This window comes from Podarcis liolepis, assembly GCF_965112155.1.
Source record: "Podarcis liolepis genome assembly, chromosome: 3".
Taxonomy (NCBI): domain Eukaryota; kingdom Metazoa; phylum Chordata; class Lepidosauria; order Squamata; family Lacertidae; genus Podarcis; species Podarcis liolepis.
Genome location: NC_139557.1, coordinates 21,788,350 through 21,808,777, shown reverse-complemented (window position 1 = coordinate 21,808,777; position 20,428 = coordinate 21,788,350). Strand labels below are relative to the sequence as shown.

Genomic DNA, 20,428 nt, shown 5'->3' with positions numbered 1-20,428 from the left:
TCAGAGATTATTCATGTATGCTATGACTGCTGCCAGAATCTTAGTAACCCAAAAATGGAAAACTCAGGAAATACCAACATTAATGGAGTGGCAGACAAAAATGGTTGAATATGTGGAATTAGCAGAACTGACCCACAGAATCCGTAACCAAGAGGAAACACAGTTCAGGAGTGAAGGGAGTAAATTTGTGGAGTATATACGTAATAATTGCAGAAGTTTAAAGACTGTAGTAGGATTAAAATAAATCTTATGACATGGACAGGAGGATGTGAAGAATCTGTGAAAAAAGGAAAGATTAATATGAAAACCTCTGAAGGGAAGGAGGGAAGTCCGGGCTAGATAGTGAGTTGAAAAATAAGTGTACATAAGATTGTAGAACATTAGTGTATTTATTTTGTTTTGTTTGTGTTAAAGAAAACTCAATAAAAAGCGTTTTTTTAAAAAAAGATAACATGCATTTCTTTATAGTGAATGGTCTGGTAAAGAGAGGCTTGTCCTCAGAGAGTGTGGAGGCCAAATCCCACAGGCATGGTGATGCTGTTCTGAGAGTCCTTCAAGAACTGCAGAAACTGTCCATCTCCCAGCAGAACCAGAAAAGAGCCAGTCTCTTCTACAGATTTGTGACCGGACTGAGAGGCTTGCACAATGCTACTCTGGGTCCTCTGGTGCCAAAGATGATGGAAACTTCCAGGTATTTTATCAACAGGAACTGAATAAATATGGAAGAAGTCACAGTGAAAGCAGCTCACTGGTTGTTTGGTCAAAATCTTTGTTGCAATAGTCCACTGTTCAGGTGTTGCAATGGGAAGACAGAAGTCGAGAGTATGCACCATGGAAAAGTGTGGGAGAAAGAATATTGGCCAACATGGTTTTGCAGAGGTCCCAAGGACAACAATTAAACATTTACCTTCCATCCGATAGTCTAATTTACTCATTGTCCTATTCGTTGGCAAAATCTATTCGTTAGCAGCTATACACCCATGATCCAGAACGAAACCTTTCTTCTCGGTATCAAAATTCAAGAGGCCACTGAGTTCATGGCAGAGTTGAAAATAAAATCAGGGACTTTCTGATTTGGGTCAGATACCACTTATAAAGCATCTTTAATATATTCTCCTTAATCAAATAGCAAGCCGAAAAAATTATAATTCTATTCCATAACTTCTCCCAAGCCGATAATTTAATATTATGTCCAATATCTTGATGCCCAGTGTATAATCACAGCCTTAGCTAGCTCATCTTTAGTTCCCCATTCTAACAAGATTTTATATACTTTAGATTTTTTTTGTTATTCCCAAATATGGTTTCTTTTTTCAAATTCAGACCCACCCCCCTTTGATACATCCTCTCTCTTTGTCCATCCCATTCACTTGAAAACACTGAAACCGATCTGTAACTATTCTTCCCCTTTTAAAAGTCTTATAATTAAATTAAAAGTCTTCGAATTCAAGGAGATCTTTGGGTGTTCCCCAATTTCCCCCCCATGTTTAATTTTTTAACTGCCTCCATTGGGGATAGCCAACATGGGGGTCTTCCTTTCTCAAAGTTCTTTATATCTTGCCCAAACATTATAGAGGCTCTTCCTGATCACATGATTGAAGACTCCCTTGTTCACTTTAGTCTTATCATAGTACAGGTAGCTATGCCATCCAAAAGCTCGGCTGTATCTTTCTAAGTACAAAATTCCTGCATCTTTCAATTCTACCCAGTCCTTCACCCATCCCAAACATGCTGCCTGCACCAAACCCCATTTCCATTAGGCTGGGGAGGGTTGGTTGGAGGCAAAGTGTCACACAACATCTGCTGTGTTATGATAATTTAGTACGTGTACACACATGGCCATTATTTTTCATTTATCAGCACATTTCTATAGAGTGGTGGGTACATATAAAAGTTAACAGGAGCAGAAGTACCAGAAATAACAATAAATGGCTGTGTATGGATGACGTAACGATGGTGCCATGATGGTGTCAAATCCTTTGCGTCGGGTTTGAAATTTGTTGGTTTGTTTCCCTTCAGTTCGATCACAATACAGGCTCTGACTCAGTGCGGTACCCCAGAGTGCTTTGGTGCGATCCTCCAAGTCCTGCGGACAGGCAACGTCGATTCACTTGTACTGGATGCTGTCACATACAGCCTGGCGCTGCTGCCTTCACCCTGCACGAAAAGGATACGGGAGATCCTCAACGCGGCCCAGTATCGCCCAAGCCGAGCTTCTTTCTATGCCTTGAGTCACGCCGTCAACAGGTATGTGGCACCTGGGTGCGTTTATGACCTGAAATTGATTTTTTAAGGAATGTAATGTGGTTGCAGCATTGTCTAAAAGACCTTTAGCCAACTAGCTGGTTGGTAAAGGTAAAGGTACCCCTGACCGCTAGGTCCAGTCGTGGATGACTCTGGGGTTGCGCTCTCATCTCGCTCTATAGGCCGAGGGAGTTGGCATTTGTCCGCAGACAGCTTCCGGGTCATGTGGCCAGCATGACTAAACCACTTTTGGCGAACCGGAGAAGCTGCTTACCTTCCCGCTGAAGGGATACCTATTTATCTACTTGCACTTTGACGTGCTTTCAAACTGCTAGGTGGGCAGGAGCAGGGACCAAGCAATGGGGGCTCACCCCATCACGGGGATTTGAACCGCGACCTTATGATCAGAAAGCCCTAGGCTCTGTGGTTTAACCCACAGCACCACCCGCGTCCCTACTAGCTGGTTGACAGCAGTGCTATTGTCAGGGACCGTGCTGAGGAGGGCTGCACTGAGGAGGAATGGGGGGAGCCCCCCCCCGCTCCAGATCCGGATCCTGAGTCTTCCCAGGAGCAGGAGGACAGTATAGATTTGGATCAGTGGTTTGCAGAGGGGCATAGTTCAGAAGGCAGAAGCTGGGAAATACTGGATGGGGAACAGCTAGGAGAAGAAGCACTGGGAGAGAGAGAGTTAACAGATTCACTGTCTCTGGAAAGCATCCACTTTCTCCAAAATCAAGAAGAGCTGAGAAAGTGGCAGAACAGAAAGCACAGAGGGTACAAACTCAGTTTACAAGACGTAGGAGTGACGTGGGTAACTAGGGACGTAAGGGGGTGTGATCCTTAATTGGGAGCACCACCATTCCTAGGAAATGGGTTCTTTGTTCTCTCGCTGTGATCACTAAAGTTTCTAACTGGTAAGAAGACTCCTTTTCCTTTGTTCTGCTTATCTACTGCCAAGGCAGGGGGTGGGGGGCTGGGGGGGGGAGGAAGCCAATTCCCTGAAGCATGACAGCTATGGTTGCGGTGAGGAAATTCCATGGCAGAGCTACCACCCTTTCTAAGCCCTACCAGCTTGGTGCAATGGCTTTTCCTTGCTCTTTTTTTTGGGGGGGGGGTATTTATCCCTCTCCCCTTGCAGTCAATGGAATGGAATACACCAGCTCCATAATCACTCACTGTGTAAAAATAAAGAATATGTGCTTTCCCCATTAAAGCTATTGTTCATATGCAAGTTTCAGTGTATAGGTTGAATTGATTAATTTTACTGAATTACTGATAGGCTGTCAGCCATATAAATATTTAATAGCACATATTTAACCAGATACGGCAGAAGAAAAATAATAATTGTGATCTACAAAATCGGGGAGAAATCTGAGGCTTAGCAGCTTTAAAAATATTTGATACGATTTCCCTTTCTTCCAGATTCTATGACAGCAACAGGATAGTGACAGAAGAAATAAATGATGTTGCTAATTTTATGGTGTCACAGATCAGCAATGAATGCTCTGGAGATGAGGAACTCACCTACCTGACCCTGAGGGTATGGTTTTGTATTTTAGTTTTAAAATGCATCATTTGCCCCTGTTTGCATGCTAATATTCCCTGGCTGGGAGAGGGAAGCCCCTATATTCACCTTTTTTTTAATGTGATCCACAGGCCATTGGCAATATGGGAAAAGTGATAGAAGAAGCCAATCCCAATGTGAAACAGTCTCTGAAAATGTGTATTAGAAGTAATGTAGCATCACCTGCAGTCCAGAAAGCAGCCATTCAGGCACTGAGAAAAATGAGCATCACTGCTGAGGTAAACAGGATGTACTGCATATTCCCCACCCTTCCATAAAATTATGCTTTAAGCAATCAAACAAATCACATTTTGTTTCTTAGTAACTGTGCAGACCTTGTGTAAATTAGCACTAGCGGAATCTAATTATATATTAAATGTAGCGATGTCAGAGAATATTGTTGTTATTATTATTATTATTATTATTATTATTATTATTATTATTATTGTGGTACCTCTGGTTATGAACATAATTTGTTCTGGAGGTCCGTTCTTACCCTGAAACCGTTCTTAACCTGAGGTACCACTTTAGCTAATGGGGCCTCATGCTGCCGCCGTGCGATTTCTGTTCTCACCCTGAGGTAAAGTTCTTAACCCGAGGTACACTCCTACTTAAAAGCAGGAATCGCATTGAATCACACTGGTGATCATATTGAAGATAACCTTTACAGCTGTCACTCATTATTAAAATAAACGTTGTGTGTGGAAATGAGAACTGAAATTCAATTGTTTCCTAAACCAGAAGTCAAGCAATTTCTAGTTGCCATTTTTTGTTCTTTAACTTTACTTTGTTCATCTTGTTACAGGACCAAGGAGTTCTAGTCAAGGTCTTCCAGGAGGCTTCTTCACCAGTTGAGAAACGCCTGGCAGCTTATCTCATGCTGATGAGAAACCCTTCCTCATCTGACATTTCCAAGGTCATTAAAAGTCTTCAGAAGGACAAGAATGAACAAGTGAAAAGCTTTGTCGCCTCCCACATTTCCAACATCTTAGACTCGACAGACCCTTATACTGAATTGTAAGTAACTGTTTTAAAATCTGTTGATGTAGCTTCAAGTTTTTAACCTACGATTAATGGAATAATCGTATTAAATCAAGAGTCCATAAGGTAGATATTTACATAGGCTAGTAGGAGCCAGCTTCTTCATTTTGGGGGACCAGGCTATCCCTGACCAGTGGCGTAGCGTGGGGGGTGCAGGGGGGGGCCCGGCCGCACCGGCTGCAACATCTGGGGGTTAGGGTTAGGGGGCGCAAATCCACGGGTTAGGGGGCGCAAATCCACGGGCTAGGGGGCGCAAATTACTTGCCTTGCCCCGGGTGCTGACAACCCACCCTACGCCACTGTCCCTGACTAAGGTGCAGGGCTTTTTTTCAGCCAGAGCTCACTGGAGCTCAGCTCTGGCACCTCTCAGGTGGGTACCATTGCCATGACCCATGATATTAAGAGACTCACGCTCTACCAACTGAGCTATAGGTTTATAAGAGAACAATGGAGGAGTTCGTAGTGAGTTCTTTTCCTAGAAAAATAGTACTTCTAAGGTGTGTATGAGAGCTAGAATGCCCCCCTCTCCAGCCATGTTGTAATCAAAGGGATAATGGCACAAATTGCTACACAATTTTTGTGGTCTGTGGTGCCGCTGAATTAGAAGGGAATCAGCTATATTGGAAGAATCATAGAATCATAGAGTTGGAAGAGACCACAAGGGCCATCGAGTCCAACCCCCTGCCAAGGAAGAAGGAAGACTCCCACTAAATTTCAAGTAAGGGGACCAGTTTGGGCTAGTGGGCTGCCATTTTAGCCTTTTTTGAACCATCACCAGAATTGTAATATAATTTGGCTCCCAGCACCAAAACCCCATTTTACATGTGGCAACATGTGAGGGTGCTTTATATTTTGGGTCCTGTGAAGCTGACATTTCAAGCTCTTTGTGAGATTCCCTTTAGTCCCATTGGTTTTTGCTGAGGTCAGGCACCAGAACTCTAAGCTACTAAGTATAATGTTCCCTAAAGAGATGCGAATAAAAATATATATTAAATGGCGTTTTTATGCCAGAAACCTACCATAGCTGAATTCTACCTGAATATTGTACAAAATATTGTATTAATAATTTTGCCACTCTATTTTAATGTCATCAGGCTCAGAGGAAAAATTAATGAGGCCCTCAAAGGAGCCCAGGTTCCACCAGCCAAGGACTTCCGAAGATTTTCACAAAATTATCAGGCTTCCAAGACGCTGTCTCTGCCATGGACCAATGGTCCAATTTCAGGAAAACTGGAAGGAGACCTGCTGTTTGATTCAAGCAGCTATGTACCTAAGGAATCCATGCTAAGAACTACACTGCAGTTGACTGGACTGCATCCTATAGATGTGTTTGAGGTACAACAGTTTTCTTAGCATTTAATTCAGTCTGCTTGCTATTATTGACTTCAGCGTATTCATGTATCTGTACAGTGGTACCTTGGTTTTCTAACGGAATGCATTTGACTCCTGGAACCGTTCAGAAACCAAAGTGTGGCTCCTGATTGACTGCAGGAGCATCCTGCAGCCAATTGAAAGCCACGGAAGCCACGCTGGATGTTCAGCTTCCAAAAATCGTTCAAAAACCAGAACACTCACTTCCAGGTTTCAATTGTTTGGGAGCCAATTTGATTGGGAGCCAAGGCATTTGGCTCCCAAGGTACGACTGTATTATATTATGTGCTACTATTTTCTATACGATGCTTTTTCAGCCTTAAAGCAGTGTACAAAGGTTAAAAATTCAAAATAACAGCAACTTGATGAAATTGGAAATCATGTGCACACTCGCAAGATCTCAGCTATCAAAAGGTGCAAGAAATGGCAGGGTGCCAGTCGTCAATTGGAGCAAGAATAAAAATGAAAAAAATATGGGCAATATGCATGATGGCCTATATGTTTACCTGCAGTATGAAAGGCAGTATGTCTCTGAATACAAATCACTGGGGAAAAACAGTGAAGGAGGACTATCACCCTCACAACCGCCTTTTGAGCTTCTCACATGCAGCAGATTGGTCAGGTAGAAGGCAAGATGCTGAATTAGATAGACTTTTGCTCTGACCCTTAAAAGGGAGCTGGTGGCTCTGTGGTCTAAACCACTAAGCCTCTTGGGCTTGCCGATCGGAAGGTTGGCAGTTCGAATCCCCACAATGGGGTGAGCTCTGATTGCTCTGTCCCAGCTCCTGCCAACCTAGCAGTTTGAAAGCACGCCAGTGCTAGTAGATAAATAGGTACTGCTGAGGCGGGAAGGTAAACGGCATTCCTGTGTGCTCTGGCGTCTGTCACAGTCCTCCATGCACGAGTAGCAGTTTAGTCATGCTGGCCACATGACCCAGAAAGCTGTCTGTGGACAAATGCCAGCTCCCTTGGCCTGAAAGTGAGATGAGCACTGCACCCCATAGTCGCCTTTGCCTGGACTTAACCGTTCAGGGGTCTGACCCAGGAAGGCTCCTCTTATGTCTTGCTAACAACTTGATATCAGAAGACAATGCTCATGAATGCAATGACCTAGCATAACAGCAGCACACGATTAGTGTTACGTCTGAAAACTCAGAACTGAGGGGAAGTCAAGTTAAGTGACAGCATTACCTGCAAGCTAGACCCTTGCTTGCCCATTCAACTCTCTATTTTATGCATTTGCAGCTTGCCTGTAGAATTTTCCCCTTCCAATTAACTTGGAGTTCTCAAGTGAAAAAAAAAAATACTCTTCTATTACTCACTCTGCTTTGTTTTATTTTTCCTCATTTCCATCAGATCGGCTTGGATGGGAAAAGCTTTGAGCCGACACTAGAAGCTATGTTCGGACCGAATGGGTTTTTCCCTGACAGTGCCACAAAAGCTTTGTATTGGGTAGATGGCAAGGTGCCAGATGAAGTTTCTCAAGTGCTTTTCAAATATTTTGGGTACTCCAAGGATGGAACACAAGATCAGGTATTCCACAGTTTTCTAGATGAAATGGTGCTGTTGGCTTTTTAAAACAAACCCTTCAACTCTGTAGCAATGTTTGAATAAGTTTTGTGGGGTGCAGTGGTTGAAAACCACATTTTATCCTAAGACTATACAGTGGACCCTCTAGATATGAATTTAATTCATTCCAGGAGTCCGTGCGCACCCTGAAAAATCCGTATCCAGAGGCACCGCTTCTGCGCACGCGCACGGCACGATAGAGCGCTTCTGCGCATGCGCACGGCGCACAGAGCGCCTCTGCACATGCACGAGCGGTGAAACCCGGAAAATTACTTCTGGATTTGCTGCTTTTGCAGTCCAAAGTTTACGTTACTCGAGAGTAACATAACCCGAGGGTCTACTGTACACGGAGCTGCTCTCAAAAATGAAAATGACAAGAAGCACCAAAACTATACAGAAAACACCAAAAAAAATTTGTAAAGGGAAATTGTTTCCTGCTCAGAGTAAGAAATGTTGCCATCATATTGACGGCCATTTTGGGCAGAGATCCCTCTTTTAGATGAGATTGTACATTCCACATGGGCTTTGCTAGCCATCAGTACCTCATGTGATCCTAGAGGGTTATGACAGTGGTTGATGTTTTACTTGTTGCCTTCTTTAAAACATTTTTCAGGATCCCATGAAAGGAATCATGCTTAATTTTGAGAAAATGATCAGAGAAATCACCTCCAAAGAAACACCTGAAGCCAGAGCCTACCTGAGAATGTTTGGGGAAGAGCTTGGCTACTTGAAACTCAGTGACTTCAAGCTACTTGGAAATCTAATTCGGAAAAGCATCCTCTCGCTTCAGACTGTGCCCGAGAAGGTATATTTTCAAAATGCTGAAAACCACCTTGTGCACGTTTCTGTCTCCTTCATTTAAAAGAGAACTTAACTCTTGGACTCTCCTACTGAGGTCCTGGTGCAAAGTGGGGGGCCTGGCCTGCTATTTTCATTGGGACACAGACTACCATTGAATGGGAGAGTTCTTCCAAAAGCATTGCACCCTGATCTGGATTAGGTCTGCAGTGGGGAGAGCACCAAAGAGTTGAAATGTATTCATCCAAACTGTGCTCCCCGAGACACTTTTTTAAAAACAACAACAACATTCGTACGAGACCGCTCACCCTTCTTGGTGGGTGCCATTGCGGACTGGCATTTCCTCATTTTCCATAATCCGACAGGGGGAGCCCCTGGGCAGCTTCTCAGGAAACAAAGGAGGTCCCTGGGCTGAGCTTGCTGCTGGAGAAGTAGATCCCATCTGCTCACTCAATTGGGGAATCAGTCGTGAGTGGGCATGGGGACGGGCCATTCCTAGGGGGTGGGTTCAGGTATATAATGAAGGCCTGTGGCTTGCACTGCAGCCACTTCTTCATCAAATCAGATGCTTGAAATAATTTCCCATACATCTTCGATGCATTATTATTATTATTATTATTATTATTATTATTATTATTATTATACAAAGGCTGTAGCAAAGTGTCACTTGGATGAATATCACAGGACACAGAGAGAATGATGATGATCATCTTTTCCCCCTATAATTTTTATTAAATTTTCTGTTTTACATTTTAGAATAGTCATTTAAAGAACCTTAAAATATCAGTGACTTCTCTTCTGCTCTTTCCATGGTTCATTTTGCATGACATAAATCCCTGCATATTTTATATAAACTAAACCATTCAGTATTCAATTAATTCATCCATCAAAACTTATTTACACCGTTGAATTTATCTTAATGCTGCCCATGTTTTCAAATGTACACAATTCCCCCCTCCCCATATATTCAATAAACATTTTCCAATATTCTTTAAACGTATGTTCTTTGAAGAACAAAAAGATGATCATCATCTTTATCATCATCGTCCTCCGAATTACTTTGGGAAAGTCTGTGGTAGGCATTTAACAAACTCTTTCATCTTTTTGCCCATAGATCGCCCAAGCCATCTCTGGGGGGATTGACAACGATCTCTTTGTTCACTACATCTTCATGGACAATGAATTTGAGCTGCCAACAGGTGCCGGATTGCCATTAAAGGTTGCTTTCTCTGGAGTAGCCACTCCTGGAGCCAAGGCTAAAGTGAAAATTTTACAGAGGACTGTGAGTCTTAGCTTGCTTACAACTTATTATAGAAGCTGGCAAATGGCGTATGTGGTGTTCTGAGGCTGCTAAGCTAATATGCAGCAGTGCACCACTTTACAAGTGGTGCAATTTCCTGACTCCCCCCACCCATTGACCCCTTAGCTAAGGTTTTGGAAAGGGTGTGAGGGTGTAGTGCAGGGATCAGCAAACTTTTTCAGCAAGGGGCCGGTCCACTGTCCCTCAGACCTTGTGGGGGGCCGGACTATATTTTTTGGGGGGGAAATGAATTCCTATGCCCCACAAATAACCCAGAGATGCATTTTAAATAAAAGCACACATTCTACTCATGTAAAAACATGCTGATTCCTGGACTGTCCGCGGGCCAGATTTCGAAGGCGATTGGGCCAAATCTGGCCCTCAGGTCTTAGTTTGCCTATCCATGGTGTAGTGATATAGATAAAACTGGGGGAGGGAGGTCAGGGCTTGCGAATTTCATCAGATATGCTCATCTCCCCAATGCCCTGCCAAGAATTCAAGGCCTGTTACAAAGTTATAAAACATTACTTTAGAATGACAATGAGGGTGCAGGTGGGCATTCAGATTTAAATTTATGCCAGAGTTGAGCTTCAAGCTAAATTCTTTTTGTGTGTGTGTGGTTACCTTAGTTGCAATTCTACATATGAGGATTCACAGCCAGTGGCGTAGCGTGGGTTGCCAGCACCCGGGGCAAGGCAAGTAATTTGCGCCTCCTAACCCGTGGATTTGCGCCCCCTAACCAGTGGATTTGCGCCCCCTAACCCTAACCCCCAGATGTTGCGCCCGGTGCGGCCAGCCCCCCCTGCACCCCCACGCTACGCCACTGTTCACAGCTGCAAGTCAAACTGCAGAATACAGTTTGTGAGACAAGCCACACACACCCCCCCCCCCGTCTGAGACTCAGGAGTTGCCCATCAGGGTAGATAATACTGGGCTGGAGAAGCCAATGATCTGGTTCCATTTAAGGCTCCCTTGGCTGCAGGGATGGCCACCAACTTGGATTGCTTTGAAAGAGGATTTTATGGAAGATATGGCTATTAATGGCTACTAACCATGATGATTCTGCTCTGTCTCCACATACTTCTGAATACCAGTTGCAGAAAACCACAGGGTGGGAGAGTGCAATTGGAGTTCAATTGTGTACATAGTGCTCTAGTTCCCTGTGTGGAATGGACCACACAGCGTCCTTTCGCATCTTGCAGAGCTGACCTAGTTGAGCAGTGGTTCTCAACCTTCGGTCCCCAGGTGTTTTTGGCCTACATCTCCCATGATCCCTAGTTCACAGGACCAGTGGTCAGGGATGATGGGAGTTGTAGGCCAGAAACATCTGGGGACCCAAGGTTGAGAAAGGCTGTAGTAGAGAATGATATACAGGGGTGTGTATATGTGTGTGTCACATGGGTGCAGCAAAGCATCTTGGTCTCATGTTTGCTCTGGTTCTTGAAATGTCATCAGAAAGCTGTGTTCCGAACATGTTGATGAACAGATCATATCCACACATCCTCTGGGCGTGTGGTTCCGGGCTCTACCAACACAACTGGCTGAAAAGCCATCCATCTGTGGGGAAGCCTATGTACAGAAGTAGCATGGCATGGCAAAATCAATTTGATAGCCAGTCCCCATCCCCCAGGGCATTGCTGGTTTGGCATTGCGCCCGAGGAGCCAAAGTTTATTTTCTAACCGACCAGTTAGGAGAATGCACTGCCAATCTGCCCATCACCAGGAATAGAAAGGGATTGTTCTCCTATTTACCGTATCAAAAAGAAAACTTCTGTGATAGAAGTAAATATTTTTTGTATTTTGTGTCCACCCTCTAGATACAAGCAGAACTGGTTGCAAAACCATCCGTGGCAGTTGAATTTGTGACTCACATAGGAGTGAACATCCCTGTGTTTGCTAGAAATGGCGTGCAGATGAACACCAACATATACCATGAGTCCGGAATCGAAGCCCACGTCGGACTGAAAGCTGGGCAGCTGAAGGTCAGCATTCCTGCACCAAAGACTCCAACCAAGCTCCTCAGTATCAGGTACTGTTGGAGGGATTTGAGTTCTGTGAGCATCTCTGCTACTGCCCTCGAACTGTAAAATATGTGCTGCTTTTTCCACACTCACAAGAAAGGTAGCTGGTGGGTAGGCTTGTTATGCGAATGCCCAGCAACCATTGCTACAGTTGTCAAGGCTCTTTTTCAAGCTGCAGCCTTCACAAAACCAGCTCCTGGCTGTAAGCATGATCCACTGGTTCAGACATTATCTTTCTCTGCATGGGAGTATTCCAAGGTGAAATGCATTATGTGAATCAGTTTAAATATTAGGGTATCTGCTGTGTAATGAACATTTCTAGTAGTTTTAAATTTCTCTGGTGCTAAAGCTAAATAGTTGGGGCAGTTTGCAGTTTAGGGATGAGATGAGAAGGTGCTTTGAGATCCCATAATAAGCCTGCAATCCTATGCCTACTTAAGGTGGGAGTAAGCCCTACCGAAATCTCTTTCCTCTGCATAGACACATACAAGTTTGCACTATGAAAGTTATCCCCCCCCTGTAAATACTGGTAATAAGAATAATTTGCTTATCAGGTGCATTGCTACAGATTTCTGGTTAAATCCAAATGAGCAATATTCACAGGCTCTTCTTTACACCCACTGCCTAATCCTAGACCATGAAATAAACATTCCATTTTCTTTTGAAGCAACGTCTTGACCTTGGTCACCCCAACCCGAACAGAAGTGATTCCTCCTCTGATTGAGAACAGAGAGTCCCGGACAACTTGCGCATCTTTCTTTGCTGGTCTTAGTTACTGTACCCGAGTTGAATACTCCAATGCCAGCTCAACAGAGACAGCACCTTACTATCCACTCACTGGGGAAACCAGGTAAGTTGGTTCTCTGTACAAATGCACCACATATGCCTTCTCTGCTGCCTCGGTCTCAGCCGGATCCTGCACCAAGTCAGATTCTGTGACTGTATAAAGCATGCAAATATTCATGTATCTGTTTCTTTCACATCGTTTATTCTGCTTCCAGGAGTCATGGAAACACACACACACACACACACACACACACACACACACACACACACACATTGAGGTTCCTCTTTACCTTCCAGAGGGCCAGAAAGAAAGAAAATGGATATTCTTAGCATATTAAGTTCCTTGTCCAACTCTATATCTTATATTTGCATGATGAATTTTTAGAATACAGTGTCCCGACTACAGCTATGTTTATAGGTGTGTGTGTGTGTGTGTGCGCGCGCGCGCGCCATCTTCTTTACTTCTGATTTTTTTTTTCCAGAGGAAAGTATAATATATATATGCAACTAACTAGTCCAGGTTTCCTCAAACTCGGCCCTCCAGATGTCTTTGGCCTACAATTCCCATGATCCCTAGCTAGCAGGACCAGTGGTCAGGGATGATGGGAATTGTAGTCTCAAAACATCTGGAGGGCCAAGTTTGAGGAAGCCTGAACTAGTTTCTATGCTTATATGGCTACTATTTTGCTGGCTCCTAGGATATTTTTGTAACATGGCCAGAGCCAATGCTAAGGAGTTTGCATGTGAGGAGGTGATTCCATGGTGTTTTTTTGTGTTGAGTTGATGTCAGTGTCAAATACATCTTAATTTTTTGGGGGGGAAACAAAACAAAACAAAACTCTTAGAGCTGAACTATTTGGCCCCAATACCTAATTAGTGAAGTGCTTTCCTCTAGTGAACTATGATTGTTTTTCTTTATTTACAATGACAGATGATATTTCCATTTTGACATCATTAGGTATGAAATTGAACTGCAGCCAACAGGGGAAGTAAAGGAATATATAGCAAGTGCTAATTATGAAGTAAACAAAGAGGAGGAGGACTTGGTTGACACCTTGAAATTAATGGCTCAAGCCGCAGGTAAGAGGCTGTGCAATTAGTGATGCATGTAAAAGTTGCAAAGATTTGCAAAAGCGTCCACGTCTCTTCACTGTCAAAATAAAATAAAATAAAAAATCTCTGTCCTAGCTCCCATGCCAATAAATCACCTTGAAAGATCAGGAGATGAATCTTCATCTGTTTTGATGAAATGAATACATTTGAAACAAGGTGAACTTGAGCTAGACGGCTCTTTCTAGGGTGTATCTCTCCAAGTGATGGTAGATTTAACACCTCAGATAGAACTTTGATATAAGCCATGTTCAGGGCTTTAAAGTTTGTGTCAGCTGTCAGTCATCTAGGATAGAGAGACCGAGTGTTGTACATTCATGAGTGATTTAGCCCAGAGATTGGTTAGAAGGTAAGGGTTGTTTTATAATTAAGAACCACAATCCAGAGAACCACTCAGTTGCTTAGTTGTTTTGGGAGGCCTAATATTTTCAGTTATCACAACTGCTTTACTACTACTACTAATAATAATAATAATAAGAACAACAACAACAACAACAACAATAAATTATAATTTATACCCTGCCCATCTGGCTGGGTTACCCCAGCCACTCTGGGCGGCTTCCAACTGAATATTAAAAACAATACAGCATCAGACATTAAAAACTTCCCTAAACAGGGCTGCCTTCAGTTGTCTTTTAAAAGTAAAATAGTTGTTTATTGCCTTGACATCTGCTGGGAGGGCGTTCCACAGGGCAGGCGCCACTACCGAGAAGGCCCTCTGCCTGGTTCTCTGTAACCTCACTTCTCGCAGCGAGGGAACCGCCAGAAGGCCCTCAGAGCTGGACCTCAGTGTCCAGGCTGGATGATGGGGGTGGAAACACTCCTTCAGGTATACAGGACCGAGGCCGTTTAGGGCTTTAAAGGTCAGCACCGACACTTCGAATTGTGCTCAGAAACGTACATAGCAATCTTTGTTAATTCTGTTTGCAAACTATTTGTTGTCGCTGCTTGTTTCAGGTGCAAAACAATGTGAAGCCACACTGATCTTCAGGTACAATCGAGGCAAAAAGATTTTTACCAGTGACCTCCAGGTTCCCAGTTTCAGTGTTGATTTGGGTACCAACTTCAGATTTACTGACTATTCCACTCAGGAGAGGACCGCTTACAGCTTTATCTTAGACATCAACAACAAGAAAATTCCTGAAGTTACTCTTACGGGACGCATAGGGTAAGCCACAAGCTTTTCTCATTTTTGCAGATATTGTAGTGTTAGTCGGAGATAGTTAGACTTCTGCCCCTCTGGAATTTCTAAGGGTAGATTTTTGCTAATCCAGGAGTCTTTTCGTTGTGTGTTTTTCCAGATACAGCGCTGGGACAGAGTCAGCAGTGGAAGCTTCCATCTCCATTCCTCGCCTGAGGACACAAGCAAAAACAGATGTATTACTGACACAGTCGCAGAATGGGCTGACATTCCAGATTGACAGTTCAGCAACAAGTCACGGCTCCTCAATTTCGGAGAGAATTGTCTTGGGATACGGTAGGATCATGTGTCAATGCAAAACACCTTCTCTGCCACCAATATGTGGTGAAGGATCAGAATTCCACTTATCACACTCCAAACCTTGGGACCCTTCAGTATCCACCCACACAGGGCCAGCCTTATGCAGAGTGAGACAGCTGCCTCAGGCGGCAGATGTTGAGGGGAAGGGGAAGTAGCCAGAGGTACAAGTGACATGTGGCCTGCCCTGTACCCACTACACAAGCCTGCTGCCATCAGGTGCAATGAAAGACATTGTCCTTTTACAAGAGTAAGATTCAACTACCAGTCCAGCTGGCCTCTGTATGTGCCTTGGGAGAAAGGGCCATCTTGTCTGTTGCCTCGGGCAGCAAAATGATTTGAGCCAGCCCTGAATCAACAAGGCTACACAATTGCATAGCCATCTATGTGATTTCTCTTTGGAAGAGCCCACACTATGCAGGCCTGAATTGCACATCCTGTATGCCATAAAATGGCTTTGCTCAGAGGTAGCACAGTTGCTTTCCAAGCAAAAAGCACCACTTCCTTGCATATCCAACTAGGGCTTAGAAACACGTCTATATGGGACCCTGGGCAGTTGCCTCCTGCCAATGTGGACCATGTTGAATTAGATGGACCAATGACCAGTCTCACTATAAGGCAGTTTGGGTCTTTATGGTTTGGGTTCCCTACAAGTCCCTCTACCACATGTCAGTGGAGGGTTTTGGTGTTGGTTTTTTCCGACTTTGCAAACTGGATTCCAGGGGAAATAATAAGGTGACATTTGTCATTCTGCCTTAGATAATGAGAAGATCGAAGTGCAGTGGAAATCAGGCCAGAGTGCAGCCCTGAAGAAAATGTCAGCCATGCTACCCGTAGACTTTGCAGATTATTCAAAGACTTTGCAGAAGCATGCCAACGATCTCTTGGACCACCGAGTAGCCAATACAGATATGACAGTCCGGCATATTTTTTCAAACTTTATAGTAGTAAGTGGAGTTATTTGTCATAGAACATACTTTTCATGTGGCTCTGAATCATGCTGATAAGAGATGTAGGTGATTCCAGTGAGAACTACCTATGAGCACATGATTAATTGGTTTGGGAGAAGCAAAGACCAGGTAAGAAAAAAGATCCAGTAATTTCAAATGCTCGGAAAGCAAGAAGGCATCAAGTTCTGTTCCAACCTGCATTCAATCAGTGCTGTTTCTGTTCTGCTGCAGTTTGGTTTCCACCCAATACTACATTATTTGTTTCACTGTCTGGTATTTTTACGTAAGTTATTTATGCAACATAAGTTCATTTCAGTGTAAAGGAAATGTCAGAACAATGTAAAAAGAGGCATCAATTAGGAATCATTTGAGAACTTAAAAAAACAACAACGATATGAACAAGTGCCAGTCATATTGGCTTGACCGATTTCCATTCTTGACCACAGATGGACCAGCAAACTACTGAGATTTTGTCAGAGTTCTCTGGCAACCGTAGCAAAGATGCAGGGGCATGTAACTCTAGTATAGTGGGAGTCTCTGCAGCACAGCTCTCTACTGTGCCTCTGGGTTACGGAAAGTCAGGGAGAACATGCCACAGCTCTTCCCCATGCCAAGGGCATCTCAATTTTTTGAGGCACTGGTGTGAGGAGAACAGCAATACAAGCCCTTCGCATGTGCTTCAAGGGTTCTCCCATGATGTAAGGCAGTACAGGCAAGCCCCCATTTACACGTGTTCAATATGTGTGCGGCCATGCACATGCACGTCATGCCAAACCTGGAAGCGACACCCAAAGTCACAAAAACATCACCAAAAGGGACGGAATGGGGCGGGGTGGAATGGGATGCCTGAAGGCTTTCCCAATGGTGTTTCAAATAAGTGCAATTTCATTGATGCGTGCGGTGCCTCAGAACGTAGCCCTCGTGTAAATCGGGGTTTGTGTGTGTGTGTTTGCCTGTATGTTTGGGGGGTGTGTGTGATGCTACTACTGCAGCAGCTCTAACACCACCAAGATGTGGGGCTAGAACAGGGGTGGGCAAACTTTTTCAGCAGGGGGCCGGTCCACTGTCCCTCAGACCTTGTGGGGGGCCGGACTATATTTTGAAGGGGGAAAATGAACAAATCCCCACAAATTACCCAGAGATGTATTTTAAATAAAAGGACACAGCATTCTATGCAAGAGCACCGGGCAGGCCCCACAAATAACCCAGAGAGGCATTTTAAATAAAAAGACACATTCCACTCAGATAAGCCACCCCCTGACTCTCCCTGCCTTCTCCACAGGACTGGATGAGCCCCAGTGGCTGCTTACCCGTGTCTTGCAAGCAGCAGGGGCTGGCAGTAGCGGGACGATGAGTGGTGCACGAAAGGTGCTGCTGCTGCTGCTGCTGCTGCTGCTGCTGCTGCTGGCACCAACAAAGCCCAGCCCTCTTCCTCTTGGCTCTAGGCAGGGCGAGGAGAAGCCAGGAGGAGGGAGGGAGGGAGGATGCGCCGCCGAACGTGTGTGCGCTGGTACAGCCCAAACCATCAGATCAACGCTGATCCATGCAGTGATTCCCAGACCGTCCACGGGTCAGATCCAGAAGGCAACTGGGCTGGATCTGGCCCCCAGGCCTTAGTTTGCTGACCCATGGGCTAGAATGTGACTGCTTGCATTGTGTTTCAGTACTAGGGGTACTAGGCAGGTGGATTAGGGTGGGTTAGGGTACCTACGGGACTGCCTCTCCTGGTATACCTCTGGGAGGACCTTAAGGTCCACAAATGACAACGTTTTGGAGGTCCCGGGTTGCAAGGTGGTTAGATTGGTCTCAACTAGGGCCTAGGGCCTTTTCAGTACTGGCCCCGACTTGGTGGAACGCTCTGTCACAAGAGACTAGGGCCCTGCGGGACTTGACATCTTTCCGCAGGGCCTGCAAGACAGAGCTGTTCTGCCTGGCCTTTGGTTTGGACTCAGTCTGACCCTTATGTTTCCCTCCCCTTATGGTTTTGATCTATGGGCTACTTTTAAAATGAGGCTGTATTTTAAATTGCATTTTAGCCTGTATTTTAAATTGGTCCCCCCCCTTATGTTTTTACTGTAATTTTACTTGCTGGGGAGGGCGGGGTATAAATAAATTTTATTATTATTATTATTATTATTATTATTATTATTATTATTATTATTATTTGCTCATTTCAACTTTTCTGATCACAAGGCTCTTTGTAGCTTGATATTTCACTCTGATCTTGCAGGCAACCAATACCTGGTTACAGCAGGCATCCAGGAACGTTCCTTATGCGAAAAATCTACAGGATAAATTAAGCGGACTCCAGGAGCTCAATTTTCAGAACATGGAACTTTTTGCCATCCCAGAGGAGCTTTTCTTGAAAAGGTAAAGCGAAAGATGACATGTCTTATTTGGTGCTGACAAGGACCCTTTGTGGCCTTGAAGCCGAGCCTCATTACTAAGGGCAAATTGTTCCTCCACAAGGTACACTGGGGTAAGATGCCGTTTACGACAAATGCCTGAATCAGAACCATGTTTCTAGAAAAAATATTGCAACGGTGGTCACCCATTGTCTTGCGCTTTGATCGCTCTTGTCAGCTTTCTGCTAAAATTAGCACATTTAGTATAAGGGGAGTATAGAAGGGGAGTGCAGTCTGGAATTTGGGAAGGGACGATATCTCAGGGCAGATAACATGCTTTTTATCTCAGGTTCAAGCCCTAGCATCTCCAGTTACAATGATCCCAGATAGCACATTATAGGAAAGACTCTCTGACAGAGATCCCAGAGAGTATTGGCTAAATTATTTATTTATTTTATTTTATAAAAATTCACTTTTACACTACATATTTGAATTCAAACATTAAACATAATCATTAACATTTAGGATCCCCCAAACCCTTTGACTTCCCTCCATCCTTCCATGGTTTCCATTTTCAATATTTTTCAACTGCATCATATATTTTCTGTTTTTCTTAAAATAATCCATTTTTACCGAAGTCTATAGTACATTACAAGCATTACTCAAACCCCGCCAAAGTTTTCAGATTCTTTACAGTGTTCTCTTAGGTAATTTGTCAGTTTCTCCCATTCCTTATTAAAGCTCCTCTCTCCCTGCTTTCTGATTTTCCCGGTCATTTTCGCCATTTCAGCGTAGTCCATCATCTTCATCAGCCATTCATCTGTGGTTGGGACTTTATCTCCTTTCCAGTACCAGGCCACTGGTATCCGTGCTGCTGTCGCTGCATCCATGAATAATCGTTTCTGCTTCTTTGATATCTCTGCACCTAAAATTCCTAGTAAAAAAAGCTTCTGGTTAAATTTATGTACCACCTTTCATCCGAAGATTTCAGGACAGTTTACAGGATAAAAATACAGGGGATACAGGGGTGGATGAAGAAAAAAATCCAACCTAGAATAGGGCAGCTTCCTAGGCAAAGTGCAAACATTTGTTATTTTGTGGACTTTGTGGGATCTTAATTATGGGTAACTTTTTATTGCAGTGATGGCCAGATCAAATACATTTGGAACAAAGAGAGTACTGTCATTACCATTCCGCTGCCGTTTGGTGGCAGGTCATCCTACGACATGAGAGTGCCTAAGATTCTGGAAATGTCTCAAATGGCAATGCAGTCAATAGGAGGAAACATGGCTTCTCAAGAGTACAGGCTTCCTCGTTTCACCATCCCAGAGTCATACACGCTTCGGGTGCCTTTGCTGGGCACTTTCGAGATCTCTTCCAATATGTACAGCAATTACTACAACTGGTCAGGTTCCTACTCCTTGGCGAACACCACAAAGGATGTCTACAGCCTAAGAACAAACTACTTTGTGAGAGCTGACTCTGTTCTGGAACTACTTTCATATAATGTACAAGGTAAGAATCTCTTCCGGAGGTGGTGGTGGAGATTATGAGCATATTACGTAATTAATCGTGTGTTGTGTTTTCTTGTCGGTTCAATACTTTTTACTAGAAATATGTCACAGGCTCATTTCTCTGTGCATCAAGAGTTAATATGATAAAATTAATAACTCATATTTGGCCAAGCCTCCTCTTGACTTTGATAAAGCTCAAGCTCACAAGGCTCCTTGTGAATATATGATACCAGGGACTTACTCAATATTGTGACAGTTCATGCAAGGAATTATGGCAGCCTGATCATATTCTCCCATGTGCATTAATCTACCTAATG

The 20,428-nt window shown here is 43.9% G+C and overlaps 1 protein-coding gene across 1 annotated transcript in view; it reads left to right on the top strand.

The window, feature by feature from the left end:
• Nucleotides 1-20,428, top strand: part of APOB (apolipoprotein B) — a 47,074-nt gene that overhangs the window by 11,345 nt on the left and 15,301 nt on the right. Inside the window, exons 9-25 of the mRNA XM_083495377.1 lie at nucleotides 469-691; nucleotides 2,020-2,247; nucleotides 3,667-3,784; nucleotides 3,901-4,047; nucleotides 4,614-4,825; nucleotides 5,944-6,184; nucleotides 7,577-7,753; nucleotides 8,403-8,594; nucleotides 9,702-9,869; nucleotides 11,705-11,916; nucleotides 12,576-12,758; nucleotides 13,653-13,774; nucleotides 14,762-14,972; nucleotides 15,106-15,281; nucleotides 16,062-16,249; nucleotides 18,483-18,622; nucleotides 19,739-20,112. Coding sequence (XP_083351503.1) covers nucleotides 469-691; nucleotides 2,020-2,247; nucleotides 3,667-3,784; nucleotides 3,901-4,047; nucleotides 4,614-4,825; nucleotides 5,944-6,184; nucleotides 7,577-7,753; nucleotides 8,403-8,594; nucleotides 9,702-9,869; nucleotides 11,705-11,916; nucleotides 12,576-12,758; nucleotides 13,653-13,774; nucleotides 14,762-14,972; nucleotides 15,106-15,281; nucleotides 16,062-16,249; nucleotides 18,483-18,622; nucleotides 19,739-20,112 — 3,312 coding nt within the window. The remainder of the gene's footprint in view (nucleotides 1-468; nucleotides 692-2,019; nucleotides 2,248-3,666; nucleotides 3,785-3,900; nucleotides 4,048-4,613; nucleotides 4,826-5,943; nucleotides 6,185-7,576; nucleotides 7,754-8,402; nucleotides 8,595-9,701; nucleotides 9,870-11,704; nucleotides 11,917-12,575; nucleotides 12,759-13,652; nucleotides 13,775-14,761; nucleotides 14,973-15,105; nucleotides 15,282-16,061; nucleotides 16,250-18,482; nucleotides 18,623-19,738; nucleotides 20,113-20,428) is intronic.